This window comes from Polistes fuscatus, unplaced genomic scaffold, assembly GCF_010416935.1.
Source record: "Polistes fuscatus isolate 324 unplaced genomic scaffold, CU_Pfus_HIC Scaffold2, whole genome shotgun sequence".
Lineage (NCBI taxonomy): Eukaryota > Metazoa > Arthropoda > Insecta > Hymenoptera > Vespidae > Polistes > Polistes fuscatus.
The window spans coordinates 9,394,154-9,416,824 of record NW_025113096.1 but is presented as its reverse complement, the minus strand read 5'-3'; the positions used below and the strand labels follow the sequence as shown (position 1 = coordinate 9,416,824).

Sequence of the window (22,671 nt, the reverse complement as noted above, 5' to 3'; positions counted from 1 at the left end):
TTTGTTTGCGGACTATCGGTTGAGAAACACTGATTTATAAGATATGTATATAAAGCAACTTGACTTTTGTCTATACTACATTAAAATTATTTGAATTAATTTTGCAACGCATGAAGTGTTGTAATGTAACAAGAAGTTGTCCTTAATATCTGTAAGAAATAATTGTCAATATAATCCAATCCAAAAATGTATATAGGATAAGGTTGCTCAAGTTGTACTACTGCCTAAATCTTAAAGAAAATTTAAAAAATATTATTTATTCATATATAAAAATATGAAATATTTATTTTTGATATCGCTCCTAGAAATAGCAATAAAAAAAGCTATTATAACAGGACAAAGTCCTAATAAAAAGAGGAAGAAGAAGAAGAAGAAGAAAATTTCGCAACAAATTGTTCGTAAAAAAAAGTTTACTAAATAACGTGAAATCCCTACATTCTTTATTCGTGCGCAACGTATGTATGCAAACACGAATCCGTTTCAAACTAACATACAAATTTTTTAAGTCGAAATTATACGTTAATCAACAATGTATTTTATTATTTAAGTCTTGGCGACTATAATACAATTATTTGAATGCTTGATGTGGACTGTATGAATGCTAAAGGACAACTAACTGTGCTTAGTGTAGACTATATGAGAAAGCTGTATATAATGTTACAAGTGCACATATGTGTCTGTGAGAGAATATTTGAGGGTTTAGTGGTCGCTAGTTGAGTACGTGTTTATGAAAAGAAGCGAACGACAAAGAGTGTATGACGTAGTGACCGATGACAGTATGAAGGATGAAAGAAGGAAATGTATCGGGAAGGATGTTTATTTAGAATATCAAGTATCGAAAGAAAGAATGTGTGCGCTAAAATAAGTGGAGTCTATGTGAGTCTAGAAAATTAGGACTGCGTGATGTAAGGAACAGAGAAAGAAAATGCGTGCATGACGTATGCCTAATAAAAAGAGAGGACTCTCATATGAAAAATGTATTTGATACTAAACATCCTTCTCTAGATAATGTTACTATGCAATGTACTTAGCTGAAAGAGACCACCTAAATATTTTATTTGTTTTTAATGATATCAAAAATGCTTAAGACATACTCTGATTGATTTTAAAAATAAGGTTATTTTAGTTTCAATATTTTAGTATACCTGTATCATGACGTTCAAATAACCTCGAATACTAAAAATGTGATAAAATTATAAGGCTCGCGTTAGGTACGACTTGAATAACCTTGTCCTATTTACGCAGCTGTTATCGAATTTTTTTTACCATTTCTAATAATTTAAACGACATAGGATATAAACCACCAGCAAGCAAAGCGGATTCCTTAAAGCTTCTTTGCAAGACTATTATCATTGTAGCTTGTATCTTACTTGTAGAAGATCCCAAGAACCAAGGAATAGCATATCTATATAACATAGGTATGTATGTCTTTTTTTTTTAATATTTATTAAACCTGTCGTATAAATAATCGAAAATGAAACTTACACTTTCTCTGAAATACTAGTACTATGATCGATAAGTTTCTGTCCACAATAAAATATACCGAAAAGATAACAAATCATATTAACGATACGAACAAAAGCATTAATTATACGAACAGAAGCACTAATGAGATTATAATTTTTATTCGGATTCGAAGCTTGTAGAATCTAAAATATATATAAAGCATATCATATTTGTAAATATTAATAATGTAAATAATAATTATACCTTATATACTCACGTCAGTGCAATTCATAGTTAAAGATAGAATGCCCAAAATAATTAACCAGAAATAAGACGTTGCAAAACAGGAATTCATATGATCGACGAATCTTAAACGACCAAAAATTTCATGGTAGAAAGAATGTCGTTATTGAGAATAAAAAGAAAGAAATTAAAACTTAAAAATTTTCTATTTTAAATAAAATGATTAGAAAGAATATGTACGCGATAGCATTTTGATGCGATTGAATAGCACGGGGGACCCAGTCGTCAAAATTTAAATTCATTTCCATTAACGTAATAGAACTTAAAGTGCTTTGGTTGCAAATTTGCTCGAAACGATACCTAAAGAAGAAAGAAAAGAAATAAACAATTAATATCAAATTATACTACCGAATATCAATATTTAAGAACACAAAATAGAAAAATTTAAATCTCCTCAATTTTACCCAACGATATGAAAAAGGCCACAGGCATGTTGCATACAGATAGTATAAAAAGTTTCAGTTGCAATAACAACCACAAATCCAACAAAAAAAATAGTATACATGTGCAGTAAAATAGGATAAAAATAAACTTCCTCGTCTATGAAATATTCCGCCACAAACGGACTCTGCAATCGATGAGTTCCGTTTAATGGTACGACGATATCGTAAAAGAACAAAAAACCTGTCCAAATCAGAAGTATAATAATCGTAGCACAGGATAAAACTGATAACAAAGAAAAAAACAAGCATAAAAAAAAAATTATCACTAAAACCGAATATTTATAAATTAACAAACAAGCAAATTTGAATTTCATACCCAGGCATATAAAAGTAAACTTTTTTCCCTGTTGCGTATATTTTTCCATGATTTCGAGTTCCTTTTCATCGATCAATAAATGCCAATTACGTTGAATTTGTATAATCAGACATTTTAACTATATAAAACACGAAAAAAAGGTAAAGCCAAATTCTCAAGATAATTCCTAAAAATCAATATATTCATGATCGTGAAAATATTTATTTACGTTTTCAAGTTGTAACAAATAAAAACCATACTTCTGCAGATATATTAAACAAATAAACACATAAGAACAAATGTTTACAAAAAGATCGAGCGTAAGTTCGGAAGTAATGAATTTGAATATCTGAAAACCAAAGAGACATATTAAAATGATAAATGAATCATCTAATATATCTCACTAATCTTTATCATTTAAAAATCTAAATTCTACCTGAACAAGTACGGATGAAATAAGAATGGAATAGACAATGAATCTTATTATTTTTTGTATGACAAAATTTAAAAATGATTTGTTAGTCATTGGCCAGGAACCAATAATTAACAAAAGAAATCGATTAATATTGTAATAACGTAAGATTAGAACGTCCATTTTCTTTAAGAATAAACTAAAAACGATCTAAAGCGAATAACAACGAGTTACGCACTGATGACGTATGTATACGTACTTTCTTCATCCCATAACTTTTGTTTTCGGCGTCATATGGCTAATTCTAGATAATATCGCAATATGGCAAACTACGGAAAATTTGATGTAATATTCATACACACTTATTACGATAAGTAAGCTATTTTCTCCATTTGAGAAAGTAGTTTACAAACACCTATTGTATTCGATATGATTACGTATAATAATACATGCAAACTGGAAACAATAAAAAGTTGTTACTAAAACTTCTGTACCGTTTCCCATGATAACTTTATCCAACATATTCTTATATACGATATTCAGTTAAATAACAACTAACTTATTTTGAATTCTTTACTTGGACACGTACGACGTACAATTTTGCAAACTTTTAAATTCGCTCCACGTAATATCATTTGAAGCTATTTTTGGAAAAAAAGACCAATTATTTTCGATAAGAAATAAATTCATATATATTTTACATAATCTTATAAATACAGAGCGTCTCTCAGCTAAATAATATTCTCTCGGAACTTTTATCAGATACTCCGTTAAATATTAAACAATGTATGACTCGAACTTAAATTATTCAATAAATTAACGAATTCAACAATTGTTACAAAATGTCGAAGATTCATTTTGATCTATACATGACAGATTCAAATATTATTCGATTTAGTTCGGTAATTTAATTTTATTGAACGTTATCCAATGAGCGAACGTCAAATTAATCGAAAGCGCCATCTCGTAACAAGTAACATTTTTAAATTTCGTACGAAGCACCATCTGCTGGTTGCAATAAATAATAGGATACAAAAACGAGTCGATAATATTTATATATTATCGTTTCCCAAATATCATTAAGTCTACATCTATACTTCTATTTGCTTTGGTCAAATTTGTAAACGATGGCTTGTACTCGAAATCAAATTTTAAATCTTTATCGAAATTTAATACGAGAAAGTAAAAAATGGAATACGTATAACTTTAGGTAATTAATCATTGTTATCATGATGTATAAATTTTCTTTCGATATCACTTTCTCCAATTTTCTGTAATAAATCAATAATTTGATTACAATTAACTTGTCCCTAATGGAAATACTAATATTAATTATTATTTTAATATGAGTATTTTATTTTACTGAATTATTTTACCACTATTTTTATGAAATATATATTTGTATGAAATAAATAAATTTAACTTCTCATTTTCTTTTTTATTAGATTGATTAATATATGCAGGGTGCTTAGTTTTTTTCTATTAAATTTTACCAATATATTCTATGAATAAAAATAAAAAAGAATGTTAATAAATATGGACTTTAAAATTTGATTAAAAAGTTATAACCAAAAAAATAAATGACAATGGACTGTTTTTTTGTTCGGTACCATATAGGAATAGATTGTCCATTCAAATTATAATTCTATTTTAAAATGTTGTCTGTTATAAATGCAGGATTGACATCTGCGAAGAATAGAATTTATTGCATTACTAATTTTTTGTTTTAATTTTCCTTAATTGCATCAAATAAGTCATGAATCCTTTGCATTCATTCCTAACGCATATAAATTTGTATGTAATAAATTTTTTCTTTTACGGTTTTCCACAAGTAAAAATCCATTGGTGTGATATCTGATAATCTTGAAGAGTCAAGGAATTGCCCTTCTCAATTTATCCATCGTTGAGAGTAATGGTCATTTAATCATTGCTGACTTTGCTAACAATAAACGGGAAAAATTTTGTTGAAAAAAAAACTAGAACACCTTGTATATTAAATTTAACATTATTTCTAAAATTTATTTTCATTTAAGTTATTTTTCTTAAGTTGATAATATTTTAACTTATTTACTTTTATATGCAGGATGTATGCTCTTCGCAAAATAAGACACGAGTTCCAACAGAACAAAATGTTACAAGATGAAATAGAAATCGAACAATTTTTTCAAAAAGGTCAAGAGGCATTAGAAGTAATTAAACGACAAGTAATAATAGGAAACTTATATAGTACAAGACCATTGATAATAGAAACAAATGCTTCATCTAAAAGTAAATGTAATAATAAATTAGTATAATATTACACATTTGTAGAAGTATTTTAAGTTTGTAATATAATTCAAATTGAACATGTTGTGCTATAGGTATTATATAAGTATTTTATGTTACATATAATTTTTTGTAATGTTTGAGATTTTTTAAACTTATACATACATATATATACATCATTGATAATGCAATTACATGTATGGTAAATATAATATAATTGCACATCATTTGTAATTCAAAACTAAAATGTAATTAAAAATGTAATTATATTTTATTGTAAATATAGTACTATTGCACACATCATTTGTATATTATTTATAAATCAAAAGTATATATATATATATAAATTTCTAAATATATAATATCTGAAATGGTAAACTTCAAATAATAAATATTATTTAATAGGTTATATATATTGATTTAGCTTTTATTAAATATAATCTTGCTTGTAAATATTTAAGAAAGCACGATAATTTTCTCTAGTCTATTGTGCACGTATAATGCATACATATATAGAATATTACAGATTATGTTAAATGTATTTGTATAGAACAGGATGTTACAAACAATTTTAAAATGTATCATTAATTTTAAGCAATAAAAAATTGATTAAAATAATTATTATGACTATATGTATTTATATATTAAATATATTTATTATATAATATTAATTTACCTTTTACAAATTTTCCAATTATTATAAAGTAAACAAATATATTTGCAGTTATCTCATTTTGAAATATACTATATGTATAATATCAATACGTCACCAGAATCAGCTGTTCCATGATGACAGTCAACTGTTGGATCGCAACGAAATGGTTTTCCTCTTTGGTTGAAAAAAATATGAATTAGTGAAACTTGTACATATTAATAAATAATCGAATTTGAAAATTAGACAATTATGGCTACGAGAAATTTAACGGAACCTTTTATTTTAATGAGAAATAATGCTCTCCAGAGCAAACATATTTATGCCGAGCAGGTATTTGTACATAACCTTTATCTAAGAATATTACATTTAATATATTTTGTTAATAACTAATATATTATTTCAGAATTTATCGGATAGGACAGCTCTAGTTAATTTGGATTCTATACATGCGGATAATGTTGAATTAACGAATATTAATTTGAGTGATTCGACTCCACCGGTTTGGACAGATGCACTAGAAGAAACACAATATATTCTTAGTAGATTAAGAATTAAAATAGATAGTTTAATTGAATTACATGCTAAACAATTAACTAGACCAACTCTAGATGACATCACAGGTGAGCTACTTTCTCATTGAGTCGTTCACAGGCCAAAGTGATTAACTCTGTATAAAGAATTTCTTTAAATTTGAATGCAGAAGCACTTGATGCTTTGTTTTTTGTATAGAATCAATTTTTTAATTGGTTTAACACATAATATAAAAATTAGTATGTCTATGGATGATTTATGATATACGACAATATATAATTTCATTTATAAAGTTTATCGATTTGGTAAATATGTGGCTCAATTATAGATTGATTTAATTGATCTTCAATTTTGTTTTATCCATTAAATTATAGAAAATACTGTTATAGGAAGAAAGACAAATGGAAAACTGAATTACATGCTAAACAATTAACTAGACCAACTCTAGATGACACATCACAGGTGAGCTACTTTCTCAATTGAGTCGTTCACAGGCCAAAGTGATTAACTCTGTATAAAGAATTTCTTTAAATTTGAATGCAGAAGCACTTGATGCTTTGTTTTTTTGTATAAGAAATCAATTTTCTTAATAATTAGGTTTAACAACATTAAATAATAAAAATTAGTATGTCTATTGGATGATTTATGATATACGACAATATATATAATTTCATTTTATAAAGTTTATCGATTTGGTAAATATGTGGCTCAATTATAGATTGATTTAAATTGATCTTCAATTTTGTTTTATACCCATTAAATTATAGAAAATACTTGTTATAGGAAGAAAGACAAATGGAAAAACTATCTCGTGAGATAGGACGTACATTTGCCAATGGCTATCGTCAAGTACAAACCATAAAAACTGCAGCAAGACAGGAAACAAAATCTGCTCAACGACATCTCGCTGTAAATGCAGTAATGGCGCTTTCTTCTGCCTTGCAAGAATTGGGAATACGTTATAGATCTGCTCAAAATCATTATTTAACACGTATGATATTTTTATAGATGTAAAAGAAAACCCATTATTTATTATAATCTTATAATAATAATAATTTAATATAGAGCAATTACTAATTAATTATTTCAGAAATTAAGTCTAGAGAAGAAAGAAGTAATCAATTCTTTAGCGAAGATATGGCATCTGCTTCCTGGTTAATGGAATCTAATGATTCTAAAACTGATTACTGGGAAGAAGATGAACAACGACAAGAATCTGTTCTCCTACATTTAGAAGATCCAGAGGAAAGGTTAAAAGTAGCTGTAGAAAGAGAACAGCAAATTGGAAACATAGTTCAAAGTATTGCAGATCTAAAATATATATTTAAGGTAAATGACATTATTATAAATGGAGTACACTTATATCAAGTCTTTTTTTATCGTTAAAATAAAATAATCTGGATATTCAATATTATTACTTTATATACTGTTTTTTTAATATATCTATTTTTATACAAGGAACACATGCTAATAGAAATTTATATAATTATTTATATTATTATATTAATACTTATCTTGTATTTCTTTATAATAAATTATACATGATTTTAAAGTAGAATATAGTAATCAACGTCTTATCATAAGTCTTTATCAATATAGCTAACATATAGATAAGACAAAAGAACTACTACCACGTGAACTGAAATATATTTTCTAAAATCGTATGTTTATAATATATGTTTCAAATGTATTTTAAAAATTAATTCATTCTATTCTGATACAAACAGGATCTGGCAAATATGGTACAGGACCAAGGTACTGTTTTAGATCGGATTGATTACAATATTGAACAGACACAAGTACAAGTATCCGAAGGTTACAAACAATTAAAAAAGGCTGATTCCTATCAAAAAGCTAATAGAAAACTTTATTGTATAGTTATTTTGGCATCTGCTATTATTTTACTTCTTTTTTTATTCGTTGTATTTAAAACATAAACTATAGTGTTCACGCACACATATAAAATTTCATTAGTATTCAATAACTTATTGTTATTTATTAACATGTTTTCCAATTTAAGTGCTTATATGTAAAAAATGTGTAAAAATGGTTAAAGTGATACATAATCATAAAAAAAGTATCTCCCATAGAATTCAAAGAATATTTTTTAACATAATATATAAACCTATGTAAAACAGTTATTACAAAATAATGAATTACTGAAAAATAATCCTAACTGTGAATATTGATAATAATGCTTACAAAGGCCTTTAAAAAAAATATTAATGTATACCACAGTATATTGATATATTTTCATTCAATACATAAATGGCCGAAATATTTGAGAATAATACCAATTTTATATATATTAGGTCTACCGGAAAGTTCTGTTCGATAATGTCATCTCAAGTTTCAACACCGTACGAACGTGTTCGTTTGAAACATATATAGCTGCCTTTTTTCACTACTGTAAATGGTAAGAAGGTCATTAGTAACGATAGAAATAATATTGCTCAGTTAATATTTTCTCTTTCTATATTTTCTCTTAATTGAGAAACGGACAGAACTTTTCGGAAGAATATAACAAAACTAGAAATAATGTTCTGGAATTATACTAATTCAATCCTATACATATATATAATTATAGTTTCATCTTGAACATTCAAATAATTCTACTATGTTACTGTCATTCCACAGAATACAATTAAAAAATATAATAAATATTTATTTATTATATGTGTATGTATATTTTATGTACATTTGACATGTTGTACAGGTATTTTTATCAAATAAGAAATAATATTACCATGTATTTGCCCATTATTCAATTATCAAATGCATTTTTATTTAATTTTATCGGTGAATTTTATTTGAGATATTAAAATTGTATATTCTTAATAGGAACTTTACTAATATTAATTACAGAGAACTCATATACATTTGTGTTATATATTTCGCAAATTTCATTGAAATTCTAAATATTCTCATATAAATATATGCTGGAATATGTATATATTGTATGTATTTCAAAGAAATCTGTTGTCATTACAATAAATGACGAAAAATATTTCATTAAAAATTATCGTATAAATAATTTATTATTGTTAAATATGTATATAATATAATGAACTATTCTCATAGCCCTTTATTTGAATTAAAACTTGGTAGAAAAAAATCAAATACGATAATCTAAATCATATAGTGACCGAAAATAATATTCTTTGTTACAAAATTCAAATTAAGATTGTTTTGCTAATTTTAAATATATAATATATAAGAAAATATATTATAGTACGCCTCATTATAAAAACATAGGATAGCATGACAAAAAATGTTGATCCATAAAGGGAATATAGATTGTCTGACCAAAAAAGTAAACTACTGGTACAAAATTCGCAAGAGTATTCACATTATTACTTCGGCATGAAACCTTATTTACTTGTAAAATGCTATCTACATTTATACACCAACACTGTATGTATACAATTAGTATACAAAATTAATGTACACAATTACAGTGCATATAATCGTACGTATACTATATTAATATATACAACAAGTGTTTTTTTAAGTAAATACTTCAAGTGCATTTCACATCTACAAATTATTTATATGCACAATATCTATGATTTCGTAAATATGTTATTTATCTCTCTTTGTAATATTTTACATTTGATTGAGAACTTTCAAACAAAACTAGTGGAAATCTATGTTTCATCTTTATGTACATATATTTTGTTCACGTATAAAGTGCAAAATACGTACGCGCATATGTTATATACATTACTTCGTACAAAAATGTTAATATTGCAGTAGTATTTATGTTCCTTTTTTTGTAGTCATTATGAATAATATTTATAGGATATCTTAAAATTAATAGATGTTCGTAAAGCTCTTATACATCACATAGTCTAAATATAAAAATAAATTTTTCAAATATTTACAAACTCGTGAGGGATATAAATGCAATTATTCGATAAAAAACAGTGGTAGAATTCTAGCAAAAAATTAAGTAAGTACATTCTGTCAAGGTGATGACGGATAATTAAAAAAAAAAAGATATGAAATTTGTATCTCACGAAGAAAGATTTAGAATATGTGCAAGAATGCCAAATGCACCACCCAGAATAAAACGAACAAAATTATCACCCACTAAAGGCCCCAAGGCATAAAGTCCCTTTTTAGGTGCTTGCAAAACTTCATATGTAATATCGTCGACGTCGATCGGATTTGATTTACAATCGACGGGTCTATCGGGTATTTTTCCAAATCCTATACCGTTGTTTTCTAGATACGATAAATCTGGCTTGTAACCTATGACAAAAGAACATTATCATTACTTTGTTAATAATAAGGATCACAAATAATTTATAGATATCCTACGCTTCGTACATATATTCGTTTATTTAAATATAGATTACTACTTTTTACCTACTATATGTAACTTACCTATAAGTATTGCGACTATAGAAACCCGGAATTTCTGCAATTGTCCATTCGGAGCACAAAGTGTGACTGTATGCTTATTACATTGATTACTATTACGATCATCATTGTTGATATTAAGATCTACAAGACTATATCCTGATAATGATTTGTAAAGAGGATAATTCGTACCGCCATCTGCCATCATCTCATAAACTTTGTGATATTCCGGATAAATAGAACTTGGAAGCCATTGTAATTTATCAAAATTATTTGTTTGTATTTTATCATTCGATTCCTTATTCCAATCGTTAGATGCATCCCGAAATACATGTAACACTGGAATTCCTCGAAATCGTGTAGCCATAATAGCATCGGCTGCACTTAATCCAGCACCTATCACTAGTACAGGATCCAATAATCCGTCAAATGCAGTCTCACCTACAATAAAACGATCAAATGCGATAAAAATGTATGCAAACAAATAAAAAATTTAAAAATTAAATAAATTGAACGAAAACAATCACCTACCATATACGTTTATAAGTTGATCTAAACGTGATTCTAGATCATTAAGATCATGAATCACCCATGAGGATTGCGATCTTTCTCCAGGTATTCCCAAATGATTGGATAAATCTGTAGTACCAGTGGCAAGAACTACCCTTCGACATCTATACTCAAAACGTTTACCAGTCTTATTTTCATATCCTTCAACGATCCATCTAAAATCTTCATTGACATCAATGGTATCGATCGGTCGTACCGAAGTTACAGTGGTCCCACATCGGAAATATTTGTCCAATCCTTGTTTGATAACGTAATCTCTGTAATAAGTAGCAACAGTACCTACTGGTACACGACTGGCAGGTTTACATGCATTTATTTTTTCTCTTGGTGAATGAGAACTAGGATCACCGATCGCCAATGTTGATTTTTGTACTTGTTCAGCCTCTACCAATTTTTCCCATTGTCTTAAATCTAAACCAGGTAATGACATCCATCGACTCAAACTGATCGTTAACACATTTGGATCCATAGACTAGAAAAACAAAATCATTTCTTAAAAATCGTTCAATAATTCTAACGAAATAATTTCAACATAAACTAATCTATTGAATAAACAACACTTTTTCAAATACCTGCCAAGCTCCACCAGGTTGACCTTTACCAAGAACTACATGATCAATAATCTTGTGTTCCGGATGTTGTTCTTTAGACTTCCAATCCAAAAGTGAAGGCACATCGAGACCTGCATCAACGCATGGGTTCTGCAATTGGTCCATCAGTAAAGACAAAGGTCGACCACCGCTCCTGCCCTCCAGACCAGACGACAACGTTTCCAATTTCCATCGTGAACTGTGCGCTAAGTCTCTACCTCGTATTACACCATCATTCGCAACGTTACATTGCCGACGAGAACACGTGTCCTCATCTAAATTATTCTGTGCCGTCTTGTCACTTTTCTCGAGAACATCCTCGTCATTGGTAAACGGTCTCGTTGTGTAGTGAAGACGCGCCGTCAGCATTTCATCGAAGGGATGAGGCTCGCCGGTATAATAAGGCCAATTACCAGCGAGCATATATGACAAAGAAATACCGCTTGGTCCATTTCCTACGAAATATAGTCTTAGTTTTACTTAACATTATATCTAATTTCTTTTTTTAAAGACTCCTAGACAAAATAATCGCTCATTTTTATATTAAATATAGTCACTAGTCTTACCGCTTTTTGTTTATTTCCTACGAAGTATAGTCAATGTAATTTACCAATCCCTAATGTCTAGTAAGAAACATCGATCGATGAAATCAATCATTTTTCATAGCTAACATTTTTTCTACAGCCTTACCTACGATGACTATGTCCTTGTAGACGACGTCGTTATCATCGTCATCGCAATTATTTTGCATTCTTTCTCTCGGTACAAGTGAGTTGGCCGTAAAAATGAATGTTCAGTATTACGGTCTAGATGATAATCTGAAACGTAATAATGCTACGTTAGAATTGTCATTACGAAATGGTTTATCGTTTAAAGATACACAATTATTATGAGCATTCATATCAATCGAGATAATGATTTGAATGACAATGAAAAAGAGAGAGAAAGAGGGGATGAGAAAGACAATGGATTAAAGCTGCTAGCGATTTTGTCTAATCATTCTATGATGATGCACAAATGAAAAATGATTGCAATGACGTAACACGTCTTGTCGTCCATAATTAACGTGTTGGTTAGACGAAACTATACATTACAAAATAGCCAATGACTACATAGTAGATATGACGCGCTTTTATCGTACTTTGTTATTATTTGCTCTTTTCATTTTTTATTATCTTTTTCATTTTATTTTTCTTTTATATAGAATTCTAGAACTTATGTATTCGGTAATTTTCCACTCTTATTATTAGGCAAAGGGGGAATATCTTACAGGAGCAATTTATCAAAGTATTGAGATAAGGAGAAAATAAATCTCGTTAAATATTCTACTTATTTTTTATACTAACAAGTAAATTAAATTGATATTATTTATTATTTGACTCTTACTGTTAGACAACTTTTTCACTCCCTGATCAAACAGTAACAAGTGTACAGTTAGAGTGACAACCTTCCTTTAGAAACAATCTTTATCGGTTTCTTCTATTTCCTAAGCTTCTAATACGATTCGATCGCATGAGATTACGATGGCATTGATCGATCTGACCTTTTGACTAACACATAAGTCACACCTTTCAATATAAAAAAGAAGAACAAAAAATCACTTTCGATCGAGTTACATGTACCTAAGAACATAATTTATATATTATCTAATTCTAATTCAGATATCAAATTTTGGTCATTGATCTCTCAATTAAAATCTTTTAAATAATTGTAAATTCATTAATGTGAAAAGGAAAGTGAATAAAGAAGAATTTGTATGCAACGTAAAAAAAAAGAAAACAAATATTTCAAGCGAATAACAAAACGTAGCATAAATTCGTACTATTTATAAATTTTATATGATTTCCTAATAGCAAAATAATTAGAACGCAAAAAATAGCTGCAATATTATTTTTATATTATTCGAAACGATTTCGTTCGAGGTCAACAAGGTCATGACTTGTTTGATGTATCGAAATCTAATAGTTAACTTTTTTTACGCAACTCTAATGCAACGGAAACAAATGAAACAGAATGGCTATAAAAAAAAAACTAAATAAGACATTTTATAAACAAGTCGATCGATTAACTTCAATGAAATTTTGTATCGTGGAAATGTTTAATTTGATTTAACGTTACGGAAAAAAAGATAAACATCAACTTTTATATTTTTCCACACTATTCTATAATGTTTCCTCCTATAATGAAAAATTTTTTTCTGAAAGTAACTAACATTTATCACTCTTATCGTTTCGTTATGCTTTTATTATAGTAAAAAGAATCTAAATAGGACTAATAGGATAGAGATAGGAAAGAGATAATAGGATAGAGTCTAATAGGACACGTTATGTCTTATTTTTTATTATTGTGTCCTTATTTCGTTGTTTCGTTTTCCAGTTTTCATCGAACGATGGAATAAAATGAATTTATTTCTCTTTCATCTATTTATTAATTGTTCACTTGGTTTTAGGAGAAAAGGAAAGAAAACAAACATTTAAAACGTTATCAAATGAGCGTAAAATAAATCATCGTTTATGAAAGTTTCATACAAATAGAACGGACATATATGTTTCCACATGATTAATTGATCCAAAATAAAAACTTTACGGGTGATTCGATTAAAACGAAGGTTAAAAAAAGAACAGAAATTTCTATGCAAGTTGCATGGTCGTTTCTTTCGATAAATTTACATAGCTAAGACACGAAGCTCACTCAACTTTAACTAAAGCTACTGTGCAAGAGATTAATTACGACAAATTTGCATAAATTAGCATAACGTTACATTCGTATTACTCATGTTTATTACATATATTCTACATAATGAATTAACCCTTTAAATAGTTATAAACGTATATATATATGTGTGTGTGTGTGAATTTACGTCATTTTAGCTTTTCTATTTTAAATACCAAAGAACACACATTCATAATGAATTTAACATAGAATACACTACCGAGAATTTATAACTGCTCCTCTTCATATTTTGATAACTGATATTTGATCAGTTTCTTGTTACACATAGGGAGGGAGTACATAGTTTCTAATTCAATGTCAAAGTTAGTTACTAAGCGAATTATGAAAATTAACTAAGCTGAAGTAACGTATATATCGTATATAACATGTATACAATATGGTATATATCGTATATACCATCCTACTCGGACGTATCGGGTGACAAATTAACCCTTTAAACAATTATGAATCTATTTACGTATTTACGTCATCTTAGCTGATTTGCTTTAATATCAAAGAATATATATTCAGGAATTTTACGCAGAATTAAAACTAATGTGAATTTAAGTCATGACATTTAATGATTATTTACAATAATCAATTACTTTTTAACGCGAAGAATAAAAAAATTAGATAAATGTATTGAGTTTAAAAGTAACGTGGCAACAAATATAAAGTAAGTTTACGTAACTTTCGAAGTAACCAATTTTAATGGATAACAAGAATAAATGCGAGGAAGAGACTAGGAAGAAAGAAGATCGATGAAGCGAATAAACCTATAGGATATAGACTTTTAAAATGTCCCTTCGATATTATGATGCACAGGTGAATGTAAAGACTGTGGTGTTGCATAGCCTCATTCCTCACGATCCTAACATAAAAATAGCAACGTTCGTGTCGACGATAATATTTTAATCGAAATCTATTTCTCTACAACGATCTGCTCATTTTCTATTCTTCCTTATTCGTCCTAATGAGACTACTACTTATTAACTTAAGTTACCCATTTAAATATTATGCACAAATGATATATCCGTATTTTGTCAATCTTTATTTGTTTAATCTCTACAAAATTAATTCTTAGTTTATATAATGTTTATTTTTAATTTACTGTAAGTTATACCTAATATAGTATAATACTATATTATAATATATACCGGATGTTGGAAAAATAGAGTGCTACAAATTTGTATCTCGGAAACACAGTATTTTTTTAGAAAAATTTGTTCAATCAAAATTTATTCGATTTCGAAGAGAAAATATTATGACATTTATTATTTTTTATTTAGCGTAAAGTATTAAAGTCATTTCAAAGTCAATTTCAAAGAAATTACATTTTTTTGTAATTGCAAAATATTCTACGTAAAAGAAGAATCAATTTCTGTATGAAAGATATTTTTATCAGAATCCGAAAAGAAATTGGATTATATATGTTACCAGAATTGTGGGAAATCAGGTAATGTTAGCAATTCCCCGTCATTGCCCTCAATGCAAAGCGTTTTCTGACAATGTCGAAACTGTATTCATATCTCTCACATTTCCTAGAAATTCTTTAGAATGACAAATAAGAAACCGATAAAGTAAAAAAGCAGATGTGAAACGTTTCCTTCTAAAACCGCTTATCCTCCAATACGATAAGGAACTAAAAATACAGATATTCCATGGTAATATCTATGAATATCAGTCTAAACATAATATAATCTTCTACTACGATAAGTAACAATAGGCCCATACATAATAACACACCGGTATAAAGTAAGTTCCAATTTCTACAAGTGCGCATAGTATAGGTGCGCACAGTCTCATAAACCCGCGCATAAAAACCCGCACACAAAAATTCGCGGAGCAGTCAAAATATTTAATTAGTTACAAGAAAAATTTGTTTTTTAGTGTGCTCTTCAAATGATTTTCAATAGAATACAGGTATGAAACATTTCGTTCTAAACCTGCTTATCTTCCGATACGATAAATAATAGTGGCCCTACATAATAACAAACCGGCATTAAGTTTCAGTTTATAGAGGTGCGCATAGTATAGCGGCACTCAGTCTCAAAAACCCGCTCCATGCTCGCTTTTGTGGTGTGTGTGGGAGCGGGATGTGTGTTGAATGTGGGGGGGGGCTATTACCTGATAATGTATTCTTTTCAATATTACTTAAATAGCAATTGTAGTTCTATAGAATGTCTAAGTATTATGTTCAATGGTTAGGAAAAGTCTGTAAAAATTCTTTTGTTTTCTACGTTGTCAAAAAACGCTTTGTATTGAAGGCAATGCCGGGGAATTGCTAACATTGTCTGATTTCCCACTATTCCGGAAACATATATAATTAATATATACCACTTAAACATCTCTTCATATCTCATCCTAATTAATGATTCAATAATGTTCAATTACACCTTTAATCAAAGAAAATAGTTGGAAGATAAGTGAAAATTGGTATTGGAAATTGCTTTTTAACCGAGCGAAAGATAAACATACGTAGTTACTTTAACATAACCGGTCAATCCAGTATTACCAGACATACCCAAAATCATTCGGTAATTCAGCTTTCGTCCTCTGATTTGAAAATGTCTTCTATCTTCTCTTATCGCTAGACCTAACTAACATAAGTTCGAGAAGACAAGCATTATCTACTAATTTTGGTTCTCTTTCTCTCTCTTTTATCGATATCTTTTAAATAAATATTCGATTCTCAATAATAATCAAATTTCAAAAAAATTTCGATATTACGATAGTTCGATTAGATTTAATAATAGTTACTTATGCTATCATGGCTTACATTCTTCGATCTAGAATGTACAAGAAATAATCGATCTTACTTTTCTCATCAAACTTGTTGCATAGTTTGATTTAATACTGAACATACCACGATTGATTACGAAATTTTTCAGTCAAATTCTATATTCAATGTTATTGCTTTTTGACTTTACAACAATTATAATTATAAATATTATTTGATTTATATCTACAAATTGTACGATTTATTTTCATTCAGTAATCAAGTTGACTATTATTTGCATTCAATAGTAAAAAATATAACTTTTTATAACAACCAGTTGCGGTATGAATAGATAAACTTTCGTTAGGTTTAGTATTCGAATAAAATATTCCTTATTCACAAAGTACACTGTTCATTGTCAATTGAAATAAATGAATCAATAAATGGCTATTGTTTAGAAACGATCTATTAAACTTATCGATTGATAAATGTTCTCCTATTTATCAACTAGCTTGAGTTTATAGAGAAAAATATCTATAGTCAATTCGTCATGGATTATTACACGATTCGATATAAAACATTTGAAAAATGACGAAGCACTATACGACCGACCTTACTGTCTGATATGTGATTATTAAAAGGCTCCAAGAGCACCATCCCATGCATAGTTGTGTGCATACTAAATTGGAAACGTACGTACGTGTGTGTGTGTGTGTTTGTGTGTGTGTATGAAGTAAGTATATATGGAAGATTCGAGAAATGAAAAGAATCATACGTTTTGCTTGAGTACACACTTTTCAATTGCACCATTAAAGACAAGATTGATATCAAATTGTGATCATGCTAACTCATGCTTGGATAATTTATTTCAATAAAACGAATAATCTACACCGTCTCACAACATTCCAATTGATCGTTCAAATGAAGAATAGAACGTTCTGTGACCTTGTCCTTTATACAACATTAATATTTAAAAACATCAAACAACGTTTTGTTATTCAATGATTTGTGACTAAAATTAATGCGTAGACTTTTATCACTAAAATTCTATTAGTTAAAATTGTCATTATCTACGTCGTAAAAATGTATATTCTACCAAGAGCAAACTTTAGATAATCTAATCGACTACACGAATTGTTGTCTCTGTCTAGTTCAGTATATCGATTGCGAATTGATATTTTTGGGTTCTCAGCTTTGAACTCGAAATGTTATCTCGGAATATATCCTATCGACAAAATTGACAATCGAGAATGTACTGTACAACCTATAAAAACCGATAGATACGGAAAGAGTATTGACTGTAAAACATGTAAATACAAGTTTCCACGAGAAAAATAACGTGTTCACTGAGAATCGATAATAATCGTGCGATTCGCGACCTACTGAGACCTGACCATTTATTATAATATACATGTGAATAAAAAGAAGAATAAAATGAAACGAAAAAAATAAAAATACATTTTATTATATTTAAAATAGAGCTGAAACAAAATATTTTTAAATGCTTACTAGTTTTATCAACGATATAAAACGTATTCAAAAATTATTTAAAGCTTATAGCACGTGTCATACTTGGAGAGTGACATCACTTACATAAATGTAATTAGGCTGATGAAAAAAAAATAAAAGCAGTACTTACGAATGAGTAATAAGGAAATTAAAATAATCAATTCGTCGAAATATATTTTTTATGTAGAAAGGAATTCACTTAGAAATGATCTAACGAACTAAAACTGAATTCTTCTTAAAATTGATTAGTGTCTACAAACAATTCAGGACAAATTTGGTCCGTCGAAGCTATGTAAGATGAGGATGAAGAAAATAAAACACGGCCAATTAAGAACAGAAACCAAACAATAAAAAACGCTTTTTAAAGAGTACATATATGTGCCTATAGAAAAACACAAGATTGACTTTACTTACTTACTTTAGTATACGAAACTAACAATATAAATGGTATAAAAAGGGTAAACACGTGCTCGGGAACGAGTCGAAGTCGCAATAGGTCTTCCCGCTTTGCCGATCGGCCGAGGACTGATCGTTCTATCTTTCTTTCTTTCACTATTACGGTTTGTCCGTCTTCGACTCCGGTTTGCTTGGTAAAAAGCACGCGTGATCCAAGCGCGACCGCTCGACGGAGGAAACGGATGCATGCGGAGAATTCGATCGAAGGTCGAGGCAAACCTCTCCTTCTTTTTCTACTTTTATATTTACTTTTTTTTTTTTCATAGTTTTTATTCTTCCTTTCTTCCTTCTGTCTTTCATTCCTTCCTCCCTTTTCCTTTTAAATCTTATTTCTCTCCTTCTTTTCCTCCTCCTCCTCCTCCTCCACCACCACCACCTCCTCCTCCTCCTCCTCCACCCCCCTCCTCCTCTTCCACCACTCTCCTACTCTATCCCTTTCTCCTGCCTCCTTTTTTATCGTCTCATTTTTCAACTCTCAATGATAGCATTTATCAATAATCTATTCTGATACATGTAAGTTACTTATATCTTATTCGAAAATAATCAAAATTTTTTATTACTAACTTTAGAATTATTCGTATTTATAACTTTTTTTTTTTCTTTATAACTCCGCAGATTATTCCAACCAATGGTGTATGGCCGGCTGAAATATTCTGCCGGGTCACGTGACCATGAGGTCTCTTTATGCTAGCATCTTCAGCATTGTAAGATGTTACACGTTTCGACGCAATTCGATCGTTCAAAAAATTGTTAACGTTTATTTATTATTATTATCTCTTGCTAAATCTAGTATTCATCAATATATAAGAACGATAAGAATCAAGAAAATGTGCATAGTTCATCGTTCTTATATAGCAAAAAGAAAATAAAATAAAACAAAAAAAAGAAAACATATAAGTAATTCGATATCTCGATTGCACAAGATAAGATCTTATTTTTACTTGAACAATGATGAAGATAAATTACATGATCGTATTTATGAACTTAATGCTTGCTTCTTCTTCTTCTTCATCTTGATCTTCTTCTTTATACGTAACACATATCTTATATTAATATTTACGTAAGAATGACGTAATTCGTTTAATATGCAAAATCGTTATGGTTTTTAAAATTCCCCGCTTAAACTTCGTGACCGTTTGCAAAGTTATTCGATATCGGATTAATATATATATTTTTGTGGAAAATTAAATCTTCTATCTTTTACCGAAAATATTACGAAATCTGGCGCAAGTGCAAAGTTACGTTTGTTAACCTAAATCCTTGTTCTATTTTAACTAACACGCTTATTATACCAATCTGTTTAATAACATGATTATAAAAAATTCAATTTGAATATAATATTTATATTGTACCCTTGTAAATAGATTATTTTAGAAACAAAAATCCTCTTTATATTGCGATTTCTAAATACTCGAGAAGATTTCGCTTATCGAAATACATTTATCTAAAGCATTTATCTAAAGACAAAAGATAAAAAATAAAAAATAGTAAAAAAACAGAATTATCTTATAGAAATCAAAGACTTTCTGGTCACTTAAAAAAAAAAGAGAAACAAGAAAAAATGAGGAAAAAATAACTTTATCTCAAACCTTTGATGAGAAAGAGAGTTTCCTCATAACATTAAATACTTCCTTCGATTTTCCGAAAGATAATTACGAAATAAAAAGTAGAAACGTTGAAAATAAAAATAAAAATCAAACGATACGCATCGTTAACTACAATAACCTTCTCGTAAATTAAAAAAAAAACTTTATAAAATGTACAAAGAAATATAAGAATGAAACGGCAAATTTTTTCTCTGGTTATCTCTCTTTTTCTGTTTTTGTTTAATTTAATGAGCCAGAACTTTATGCGTGCATGTGAAAATCGTTGACAATAAATATGATGCCAATAACCTCTGTTACCGTTTGATACGTTAAAAGCAATGAACGAAAGATCAGCAATAAAATATCGTGAAAATTACGTAATTGAGAAGATCAATTTCGTAACGGCGCCGAATGTAACTGAAATAGAACGAGACACGATAGGTGGTTAGATATTTCGTTGACGAATTAAATTTACATTTTCGAAATATATCCAGGAAATATGACATTTAATAATTCTGTAAACTATCATTCGAAAATAAAATATATTTTATAAAATATATTTTTTTATAATATATATTTTTATTTTATTTTCTTTTTATAAATTAACATATATGCAATACAATATTATCTTTTAAAATAATATTATGTATTTAAGAATACAAAATCATAAATAAATAAGAAAAATATAAAAGTATATATAAAACAATAATCGTATAAGCATTTTTACGCAAACGTACGTATGTATACGTATTAACTTGTGTTATATATTTGACTTTTCGTAAAAAGAAAGAAATTCAAGAGAAACCCTTCTCACAAAAGAACGGGTCACTACCACGCACGTGTTAAGAATGAATACTGATTTACAATAGAAAAAAAATAAGAATAATAAGAAGCGATTTCTTTACCTGCAAAAATTCCTTCGTCGTGCCAAGGCACCGCAACGAATAAATTTAATCCGGATTGCAGGAAGGAGCTCTAATCCGACGGAAGGAGCTCCGTCCTAACGTGCCTTCAATATTTTCGAAGGATTCATTGATTCTCCATTGATAGAAAACACTTTCGAGTATCATCGTTAAATCGTCGAATAATCTCAACGTGAAAGTTTTTACTTTCTTGTGCTAATTCGTGCACAAATAAAGCGCAGAATTTAGTAACTTCCTATTAATAATAATTGATACTAGTTTTATTCATGTGTAAAAGTGAACAAGATTTCTACTCTCGCTACTTATTCCTTTAATTTTCTTCACGAATATATCGTAAGATAAGGTTTTCCCTTTGAAATAATTAATCAAAATAAAGATTATTGAAATTAATACTTGGCTAGAAAAAAAAGTAACACTCAATGTGATCGGATAGTATCAAGCTTTGTACTTGACGAAACTCATCGATTTCTATACTGCTATGTATGTTAAGTTAGGTTAGGTTTTTTCTGTTACGTCGCTTGCGCGGAACACCGTCGAGAAATACAAAGCGATAGTCGACTTAACGAGACCGCAACTCGTTTTTTCTCTTTTCAGAAACTCGTTCGGCGCGTTCTATCGAGATTTGGGATGAAGTACTCGACCCTTTAAAGATCGAATTTTCTTTAGATCTGGAGGCTTGTACTTCAAGTTTTAAAACGGGGTAGTTCTTAGCCGATAAAGCAGAGTATTTATTCACCTTATACGTTGTTGATAAGGAAGATCAATTTCCTACCTTATCGATAAAACAAACATTTGTCATGAACCAAAGAATACAACAGAAGTACATAGAGGCTCACGAGTCTACTTTTTTCTAACCAGATAAATCTTAGTTACTAACCTGACCACCAGGAG

General features: G+C 28.9%; 6 protein-coding genes across 9 annotated transcripts; 2 read left to right on the top strand and 4 right to left on the bottom strand.

Moving 5' to 3' along the window:
* Positions 1-63: 63 nt before the first annotated feature.
* On the bottom strand, positions 64-1,836 carry LOC122516236. Its single transcript, XM_043633902.1, has 4 exons — positions 1,724-1,836; positions 1,486-1,649; positions 1,267-1,405; positions 64-149 (listed from the first exon to the last, which is right to left on the bottom strand). Exons 1-4 carry the CDS (start codon positions 1,799-1,801, stop codon positions 96-98), a joined length of 435 nt encoding a protein of 144 aa, XP_043489837.1. The 5' UTR covers positions 1,802-1,836; the 3' UTR covers positions 64-95.
* A 117-nt stretch (positions 1,837-1,953) lies between these two features.
* On the bottom strand, positions 1,954-2,623 carry LOC122517218 (the record flags this gene model as incomplete). Its single annotated transcript, XM_043635656.1, has 1 exon — positions 1,954-2,623. A coding segment is annotated over one exon (474 nt), but the record flags the coding sequence as incomplete, so codon positions are not given.
* On the bottom strand, positions 2,560-3,181 carry LOC122517217. The gene is made up of 2 exons (XM_043635655.1): positions 2,924-3,181; positions 2,560-2,881 (listed from the first exon to the last, which is right to left on the bottom strand). The coding sequence occupies exons 1-2, from the start codon at positions 3,080-3,082 to the stop codon at positions 2,675-2,677; spliced, it is 366 nt and encodes a 121-aa protein (XP_043491590.1). The 5' UTR covers positions 3,083-3,181; the 3' UTR covers positions 2,560-2,674.
* Positions 3,182-3,937: 756 nt separating this feature from the next.
* LOC122516347 (protein bcn92-like) lies at positions 3,938-5,464 on the top strand. Its single transcript, XM_043634078.1, has 2 exons — positions 3,938-4,109; positions 4,983-5,464. The coding sequence occupies exons 1-2, from the start codon at positions 4,027-4,029 to the stop codon at positions 5,191-5,193; spliced, it is 294 nt and encodes a 97-aa protein (XP_043490013.1). The 5' UTR covers positions 3,938-4,026; the 3' UTR covers positions 5,194-5,464.
* A 455-nt stretch (positions 5,465-5,919) lies between these two features.
* On the top strand, positions 5,920-8,478 carry LOC122516274 (syntaxin-16). The gene is made up of 6 exons (XM_043633950.1): positions 5,920-6,149; positions 6,223-6,397; positions 6,769-6,812; positions 7,134-7,341; positions 7,441-7,679; positions 8,078-8,478. The coding sequence occupies exons 1-6, from the start codon at positions 6,069-6,071 to the stop codon at positions 8,285-8,287; spliced, it is 957 nt and encodes a 318-aa protein (XP_043489885.1). The 5' UTR covers positions 5,920-6,068; the 3' UTR covers positions 8,288-8,478.
* Positions 8,479-8,578: 100 nt separating this feature from the next.
* LOC122516272 (oxidative stress-induced growth inhibitor 1-like) lies at positions 8,579-22,394 on the bottom strand. Of its 4 annotated transcripts, none has more exons than XM_043633947.1 (6): positions 21,763-22,394; positions 12,566-12,693; positions 11,858-12,330; positions 11,247-11,757; positions 10,740-11,156; positions 8,579-10,604 (listed from the first exon to the last, which is right to left on the bottom strand). In XM_043633947.1, exons 2-6 carry the CDS (start codon positions 12,624-12,626, stop codon positions 10,366-10,368), a joined length of 1,701 nt encoding a protein of 566 aa, XP_043489882.1. In that variant the 5' UTR covers positions 12,627-12,693; positions 21,763-22,394; the 3' UTR covers positions 8,579-10,365. The 4 variants fall into 4 exon arrangements, with proteins under 4 accessions (XP_043489882.1, XP_043489883.1, XP_043489881.1 ...); XM_043633948.1 differs by lacking the exon at positions 21,763-22,394 and adding an exon at positions 19,230-19,560; XM_043633946.1 differs by lacking the exon at positions 21,763-22,394 and adding an exon at positions 19,234-19,560.
* Between the last annotated feature and the right edge of the window lie 277 nt (positions 22,395-22,671).

What these genes read in the sequence shown, in the direction of transcription:
- LOC122516347 (XM_043634078.1), top strand. Translation starts at nt 4,027, where the DNA reads ATGGCTTGTACTCGAAATCAAATTTTAAATCTTTATCGAAATTTAATA. An exon ending in TGGAATACGTATAACTTTAG is followed by an intron (nt 4,110 to 4,982) that starts GTAATTAATCAT and finishes TTTTATATGCAG; the next exon opens with GATGTATGCTCTTCGCAAAA.
- LOC122516274 (XM_043633950.1), top strand. Translation starts at nt 6,069, where the DNA reads ATGGCTACGAGAAATTTAACGGAACCTTTTATTTTAATGAGAAATAAT. An exon ending in AACATATTTATGCCGAGCAG is followed by an intron (nt 6,150 to 6,222) that starts GTATTTGTACAT and finishes ATATTATTTCAG; the next exon opens with AATTTATCGGATAGGACAGC. An exon ending in TCAAAATCATTATTTAACAC is followed by an intron (nt 7,342 to 7,440) that starts GTATGATATTTT and finishes TAATTATTTCAG; the next exon opens with AAATTAAGTCTAGAGAAGAA.
- LOC122517217 (XM_043635655.1), bottom strand. Translation starts at nt 3,082, where the DNA reads ATGGACGTTCTAATCTTACGTTATTACAATATTAATCGATTTCTTTTG. An exon ending in TTTCATCCGTACTTGTTCAG is followed by an intron (nt 2,882 to 2,923) that starts GTAGAATTTAGA and finishes TAGTGAGATATA; the next exon opens with TTAGATGATTCATTTATCAT.
- LOC122516236 (XM_043633902.1), bottom strand. Translation starts at nt 1,801, where the DNA reads ATGAATTCCTGTTTTGCAACGTCTTATTTCTGGTTAATTATTTTGGGC. An exon ending in TAACTATGAATTGCACTGAC is followed by an intron (nt 1,650 to 1,723) that starts GTGAGTATATAA and finishes TATATATTTTAG; the next exon opens with ATTCTACAAGCTTCGAATCC. An exon ending in CGTTTAAATTATTAGAAATG is followed by an intron (nt 150 to 1,266) that starts GTAAAAAAAATT and finishes TATTTCTTACAG; the next exon opens with ATATTAAGGACAACTTCTTG.
- LOC122516272 (XM_043633947.1), bottom strand. Translation starts at nt 12,626, where the DNA reads ATGCAAAATAATTGCGATGACGATGATAACGACGTCGTCTACAAGGAC. An exon ending in CAAGGACATAGTCATCGTAG is followed by an intron (nt 12,331 to 12,565) that starts GTAAGGCTGTAG and finishes TATATTTCGTAG; the next exon opens with GAAATGGACCAAGCGGTATT. An exon ending in AACCTGGTGGAGCTTGGCAG is followed by an intron (nt 11,758 to 11,857) that starts GTATTTGAAAAA and finishes TTGTTTTTCTAG; the next exon opens with TCTATGGATCCAAATGTGTT.